General features: G+C 31.2%; 1 protein-coding gene across 1 annotated transcript; it reads left to right on the top strand.

The window, feature by feature from the left end:
* Positions 1 to 667: 667 nt before the first annotated feature.
* Positions 668 to 2294, top strand: LOC105111364 (probable carboxylesterase 1). The gene has a single exon (XM_011006690.1). The coding sequence runs from the start codon at positions 848 to 850 to the stop codon at positions 1790 to 1792; it is 945 nt and encodes a 314-aa protein (XP_011004992.1). The 5' UTR covers positions 668 to 847; the 3' UTR covers positions 1793 to 2294.
* The last annotated feature ends 5846 nt before the right edge of the window (positions 2295 to 8140 follow it).

Here is an 8140-nt window from a genome sequence, read left to right as displayed (position 1 = left end):
AATATTTTTTATTATTTTATTAACTTATCTATAATTTTATCATGTATGAAATTTATTTGATAAAAATTATAATTTTTATGATTTTTTAAATATATAATAAAATTAGATAAAATATCACTAGAAATAAAATTATAATTATGTCAAATTCCGTAAAGACTATATCATTATATAATATCTTTCTAATTATATAATATTATTGAATAATATAAAAAATACTAATTTTTTTAATAAAATATAATTTAAAAAATTATTAAATCAAATGTGGTTCAATATATAATGTTATTGAATAATATATAAAACACTAATTTTTTAAATAAAATATAATTTAAAAAATTATTGAATAAATACGGTTCAATAAATAATTAAAACATTATTTACGTGAATAATATCCAAAAAAAAAAAAGATTTACTGTTTGTTCTCTGAATTATTCACCTGCCATAAACGCGGTCTCATGAGAAGCATCTAATCGCTGCTTTTGACGAACCGGCAGTTTTAACAATACCATCTCATGCATAGTAATTTGAGTTTTTAAGGTTCCTAAATATATTAGTTATGCGGTTTGCTTTAAAAGCTACCACAGCCCACGTAAATAAACGTACGAGTGGTTCGAAGTTCTACGGGGAACTCACCATCCGAGTTAAAGCCTCAAAATCGAATATATTTCAGTAGCTGGCACACTGTTGACCACATATTCAGAGAGAGAGGGGTAAGCTGCTTCTAATCCAAGTTAGATGTTAAGTGATTTCTGGTTGTTGCCATCTTCTTAGTACATTCTTTTCTCTATAAATGACCATCGGGATTGCCTCAGCGTAGGCAACGTTTTATTACTTGCATTATTTTATTGAAATGATGGAGATCGTGAAGTTCAACGACGGTGAGATAGCCTATGATTTCTCGCCCTTCTTTAAAGTATACAAAGATGGCTACATAGAGAGATGTTTGCCTATTATCAAAGTTCCACCTTCCCATGAACTACCCACTAGTCTTCAATCTAAAGATGTTCTTATCACAACCGAACCTCCTATATCTGCCCGTATTTTCATGCCCCAAATGACCAAACCTAATAGTAAACTCCCAGTTCTTATTTATATTCATGGAGGCGGGTTTGCACTAAGATCCCCCTTTGACCCGATTTACCAAAAATATGTTGCTTCTATTGTAACAGAGGCTAATGTCATTGCTGTCTCCATCGAGTACCGGTTAGCACCGGAGCACCCTATACCCACAGGCTACGAGGACTCATGGACTTCCCTCCGATGGGTGGCATCCCATGCAAACGAGCATGGACCAGAACCATGGTTAAATGTTCATGGAGATTTCAGCCGGGTTTTTCTGGCAGGTGATAGTGCTGGGGCAAACATAGCCTATAACTTGGCAGTTCGTATTAGATCAGTGCTACCAAAGATGAAGTTGGCCGGGATGATTCTGATGCATCCATTTTTTATGGGGTCAAAACTTGATAAAATGTGGTTCTATCTGTGTCCTAGAAATGGTGGGCTGAAGGATTCTAGATTCAAACCTGCGGCAGAGGATATGGTTAGAACTGGGTGTGAGAGGGTATTGGTTTTTTTAGCTGGAAGGGATAAATTGAAAAATGCTGGCAGGTCTTATTACGAAGAGTTGAAGAAGTGTGGGTGGGAAGGAAATGTCGAGATGGTGGAACACGATGGAGTAGGGCATGTGTTCCATTTGTTAAAGCCTAGTTGTGAGCAAGCTTTGGATATGATGAAACGGTTGGTTTCGTTTATTAACCAAGAACCTGTAATCATCAGTTGGACAAGCAAGATTTGATGACTGACGTCAAGGGAAGAAGAAAGATTGATACCAGTCTTTGTACTATGGGATAAGCTACTCTACTGTTAGGACTGTCTTAAATTGTTTACATCTGTGCAAGGATGATCTTGATAGGTTTTTTGTACCTTGTCTTTCACTTTCTTCCATCACCACTTGCTATATTTATATTTGGTCTCCTGGGATTGTTTTCAGCCTGCTGTTATAGACCTATCTTTACTCCATGTTTTGATCTATGTGCTGCTGGAACGCCTAAATCAAGATGTTTCATCTGGTACTCTATATTGTCTGCTGTTAGAGTCTCTTTTTGCTTGTTATGGAGCTCGGTAGATGTAGGTTTCTCGACTTCATTAGCTGTTTGGTGCTATAAATTTGGATACCTGTTGGAGTAGTGAAGGTGAATCTTTCTGTCCTGTTTGTAAGAATTTGTAGCTGTTATAGCTTTATCTGTTCTCTTTGTTATTTGTAAACTCCTCGTTTTCGTAGCTATTATTCTCGTCTACCTATTTCCTTATTATATAGTGGTTAATAAATTTTACTGCATTCATTTTTTCTTACAAGAAAAAAGCCCTAGCAATGACGTCGTTAGCTTCGTATGCTCAAATCAAAAGCTTTCAAGAACCAAACTTGAACCTTGTCTTAAAAAAATAAAGAAAGAGACAGAAGAAAATCCCTCAAGCTTGATTTGGAACTCATGCTATGATCTCTGTTTTAATCCAAAGAAAGCTGCAAGAAACAAATTTCTAATAAATGTAACAGCCCGAGTGTATACGGCCTTCCTAAAATTGAACGGAGAAGGATCGTTGAGGTTGATTAACTTTTGGTTACTGAATTGGTGACGACACAAAGGTTTTAGCAATACTGCCAATGTCCCTTGATTTTGAGAATTAGAAGGCTGTGCGATCTAGGCCGTGTTGCGGAAATGTATCATAATTGCAGGGAGATGGTCGCTTTGTTGGGATGTTATCATTTAATATGAGCAACAACTTTTACACAGCATATTCTAAAAAGTAAAGTTGTTATTATAAAAAAATTATAATAGTAGTTGCATTAACTATCAATAAAAATAATATAACCTATATGTTTTTATTATTTATATCATAATTTATGATCTTTTATCTTATCATTAATACTTATAAATAGAGTCATTATTCAAAAGCAAAATAAGAGAGAAAGTGAAGAAGAAAAAAAAAAGAGCTGCAAAAAACAATAACCTTGATGTCATGTGCAACACTGTGTAAGATAAATGACAATTGAGTTTGAGTGAAGTAATCTTTCTTTTTCATGTGTGTTGTAATTTTTTCTCTATTTATCTTTAATAATATCAACTTCTCTCGTAGATGTAGATAATTTTTCGAACAACATTAACTATTATGTTAATGTGCTTAGTTTTCAATGGACAACTATCATAACATTACCTGTCGGAATCCCCAACTCGATTATGGTATATATAACTTTGGAGTTTATTCTTAGTCTTAATATTTTTCGGGTTCTCCTACTAGTTGTTTGAGCATTTTTTTGATAGTCGTTTAAGAGTTTCTCTTTGTTGTTTATATGTAGTAGTTGGTTCTTAGGTTTTAGGAGCACTAGAGAGAATTAACAACTATTCAAAAGTGAATTTGCAAGAGGGAGACAATAAAAAAAAATATAAAGATGCACTGCAAATTAAATATCTCATATTTTTTAATTTCTAGTGCTTGATGATTTAAAATATTTTATTAAGATAAAATGCATCTTCTAAACATGTCAAGTTAAAGATAGCCTGGGCTGATAAGTATACTTGTTCTATAGAGTTTGGACTTGACAGTCAACCAAGTCTAAAATAGCATGAGTCTGTCAAATATATTAAACCTAAAAAACTAGGACTTGATAGATAGTTGAATCCAAAATAGCACAGATCTGACAAACACGCCAGATTTAAAAAGCCTAGACTTGACAATCAACTAAGTCCAAGGCTGTGTAGGTGATTTGCCAAACATACTAAACCGAAAAAATTTAGACTTGACAACTAGCCAAACTCGAGAAAACATGGGTCTGATAAATATACTAGATCTAAAATATTTGAATTCAATCATTAGAAAGTTTTAAGGTTTTGTGTTTAATTCTAGATGATCCTTTAAAATAAAAATAATAAAGGTATGATAAACCATCATGTCTTTCCATCTAAAATAAGTATTTGTATTAATATAATGATTTTTCCATACCTATAGCTGTATATAAGATTTCTTAAGAAACTTACTATATTTACAGTTTCATATATATATATATATATATATATATGTCTATTATTAATATTGTTATCACTATAAGCAGTAGACTTTTCAATTCTTTTTCTTTTTATTTAAAAACAATAAGATTTTAGGGTATAAATACCTTTTGAACCGTCTACATAAAGATTCGTAACTTTTGATCACATAAGATAAACTTTTACAAATCTCAAAATATTAACTCACTTAAAACTCAAGAATAAATATTTTTATTATTTAAATTTAAGGCTTTTTAAGATATATATATATATATATATATATATATATATATATATATATATTCTTTAAGTCCCTTTATTAGAACTGTTTTTATAAGTATTCAAGTTTTTATAAAAATTTTGGAATTCCTAGGGCTGAAGAAACAAAATAAAAGTACTTCAATATATTAATATATTAATTATTATTCAAAACATGTATTTATATATTTTGAATTTTAAAACATTATTAAAAATATATATTACTTTAGTCAAGAACCCATCTTCAATCTTGGTTTTCGTTCAAAAATAAACTTTTTTTCAATAACATGAAAAATAAAAATTCTAAAATAAATGGGACAAAACATGCCATCTTCTAGTCGATAGAAGAAAAGCGTTGTGCGTGGAAGAGTGTTCTCTGCAGTGATAACAGTTGAGCTGACTTCTGGTGAACTGAGAATCAATGAAGCACTATAGAGAAATGGCTCGTGATATCAGAGATTGAATTTGATGAAGGACATCCTTGATCTTCAACTGTTATAGTGGAAATGAATATAATTGTTGATGAATTCTTACAACTAACTATTTCCCACTTCATGCGAACTCAATCAACAAGAAAAACTACAAGGTTCTTTAATACGATACTCCCATAACAAATAGCTGCTCTTCATGGCATTTTAAAGTCTGCACAGCACGATTTGACAAATAGGTTCGTAAGAAAAATATAGTCAAGATTAATAACTCTACATTTGCAAAACTTAATCAGTCCAGCCCGACCGATTAAATTGCATTAAATTGTAAGATGGCCACCACTTAAAAATTTGAAAATGTTTAAAAAATAAAAAAAGATATTGGAAATGTTTTTGTAATAACCAAGTTAATATTTCTTAAATTAAATTTCATGAAAATGAAAGAATTATGATAATACCTATTAATTCATTAATAAATTTTTTAATGATGTTTAAGAAATAAAAAAATAACTTTTGATAAAATTTTGAAAATATATACTTGGTCAATAATTTTTTTGAATATGTTTAAGAAAGTTTTTTTAAAATAATATCTTAATTTTAAATTATTTAAGAAATAATTGTTTTAAAATTTTAAATTATTATTATTATTTAAAATTTTATGATTTTCGTGAATAATAAATGATTATGTTTCATTAGAAAAAGTAACAATTACATATGTTAAATGATTTATTTGTTTATGTAGGATAGATGACATAAAAACAAAATAGAAACAGTAGTCCCCACACTAAAAATCTGAGATCTGACAGCCAAAAGCCATACAACAGGAGGCGGAGCACAATGATTCTATTTATTTTTAGGTTCAAAAGTAATTTTTAAAAAATTTAAAATTTATTTTTTTTATTTTAAATTAATATATTTGTTTAAAAATTATTTTAATATGTTGATGTTAAAAATATTTTTTTAAAAAATCATTAATATATATTTTAATATAAAAAATCATTTAAAAAATAACCACAACAATACTAATAAACAAACTAAATACCAACACTTCTGACTACAATCGAGTTGAAAACCAACAAGGGGCAAACACAAAACCAAGGAATTAGCCAACACGGAAAGCCATGTCCTCAATTTTATCCTTGCCAGTTTCATTTGCACTGTCCCGAAGCTACGAAAACTACAAATGTATGTATGTGTGTGTGTGTGGAACAGAGGAACCCTAGAGATTGAGAGCGACGACCTCGTCTTGTGGAGGAAGTCTAAGACGCCAGAATTTGTGTTTGTCAAGTCTCGAACTGTTTGTTTCTCTAATATGCTAACAAACTAGCACCACCTAACACCCTTTCGGCAACTAGGCCGGTGGGCTGGCCTGGACCACATCTATATATTACATAGAGATAAGGGTGGCCCGCCCATCTATCCAAGGGTTTCACATTTCGTGACTTGTGTCAGATAAATAGGCTCGGAGGAACGAGGACCTCCAACAAATTCATGATACATAGATGGAGTATAAACGTTGATTATGACGCTTAATATATGATAATATTTCCATTAAACTTGCATACACGAACCGCTTAATTTTGAAGAAGTGCGTCAAGTATTCGAAAAAGACTGAAGTGCATTAAACTCCCAAAAACGAATGAAAGAAAGAATGGAATGGAAAAGAAAAGAAAAGAAAACTAAGTGTATGGTTTTCCAGAATTCCGATCGAACCCTGTGACCAATCGATCAAAGAATTGGAGTGTTGTGACATGACCACTCTCTAGCAGTGGTGTTCTAAAAGGACATGCAGGTGTTCGATTTATTACGTGTGTCCATGCATGCATATGTAAGCATTGCTCAACTACTATCTTTTTGACCTCTTATTCGCACTCGTCTGCAAAGAAGCCAAAGCCACAAACCAAGGGCATCCGTCTCGGCAGGGAGCATTGTTTGCTCGTAGTATCTGAACAAACAAAATGTATACAAATGCTTCTGACAGTTTGCTATGGCCAAAATCAAATGTATACCAGCCACTACTAAGCATCCGGGCAATATTGTTCGTTTTGACTATTTGGCCTTGAGTCGATCAAAGCCTGTGACCACAAAATTTTATTGCTTTGTAATGTGGGAGGGTTCACATGGGGCCATGAGAAGAAGACGAGTGCAATATACTAACAAGTGGAGAGCCACATATATATAGTGGACGATGCCAAGGATATTGTGAATCCAGCTCTGAATGTTTTATTTTATACCAGTCAGTTCACTCGCTTACATAATACATATGACGATAATACATATAACGAAGTCCAAGCATTTCATTTTTATTTTTTTCCCAGAAGAAGACAGGTTTTCTAGTGATATTCTCATTTCGTCCCTTTGCAGCTTGAGCCACAACCACAGAGTTCTTTTTCAAGAAGTGAGGTCGAGGAACATCTAGGTTGAGAAACAAGCGACGGTCCATGTTAGCATTAAAATCTACGAGGCCACCACCAAAGCTGCCACTCCGCCCTGTCCCGTTTCTAATAAGCCCCCTGACATTAGCAAGCCCAGACTCTCCTTAATTATTTGCCCCAGCTGTATTGATTTTCCAACAGTATCGCAAGTTGCAGCACAACTATTAACCATGCTCTAAAAAGCATGGCGAAGGTAATGTCATACCACATGATTTTTTTTTTGTTTTTTTCCTTTAAGATTGTCTTTTTCATATATTTTTTATATTTTTTTAATATTGAATTAATTGAAAATTTAGTTCTATAATTTTTTTTTTTTAAAGATTACAAATTATTATAATGTTCTTTTTTTATGAATTTTTTTTCTAAAATAGTCTTTTTTTATTTTGTTTCATAGCCTCTTTCTTTAAAATACTATGAATTGTTACAATATTTTTCTATATTGTTTTTGTTTTACTACGTTTCGCCATATATATTTTTTAAATTATCTTATAATATTGTCTTTAAATTAGGATTGACTTTATATTAGGTTAAGGGATGTTTTTATCTTTTTTTTTGGGATTTTATTTTTATAATTATATAGGTAGTTAAGTATTTTTATATAAATAAATATTATTTTATTTGAAATTGATGTTGACCATCTACAGTCTTTGAATGATGTGTATAACACCATTCAACAATCAAACTTCATCTTCTACGACGATATTTTCATACTTGATTTATGTGTAGCAAAAATATATCGGGTTTATATATCGGGTTACCTTTAATCTTGGAAAGCATGTGTGGCAAAAATATATCGGGTTTTGTGTTAATAATAGATTCATTTTTTCCTTTCTCTTCCTCGTTCTAAAGTCAATTTCTGTATATTTTTAAAGTAGCTCTTTAATTTATTTTTTTTAGATTTGATCCTTATATTTTTATTGTTATTTTTTATATTTTAGATTATCCATAAAATTATAATTTTTTTCAATTCAATCCATCTTTG

The sequence above is a fragment of the Populus euphratica genome, unplaced genomic scaffold (assembly GCF_000495115.2).
Source record: "Populus euphratica unplaced genomic scaffold, PopEup_1.0 scaffold292.1, whole genome shotgun sequence".
Classification (NCBI taxonomy): domain Eukaryota; kingdom Viridiplantae; phylum Streptophyta; class Magnoliopsida; order Malpighiales; family Salicaceae; genus Populus; species Populus euphratica.
This window is presented reverse-complemented; position numbering and strand designations above follow the sequence as displayed.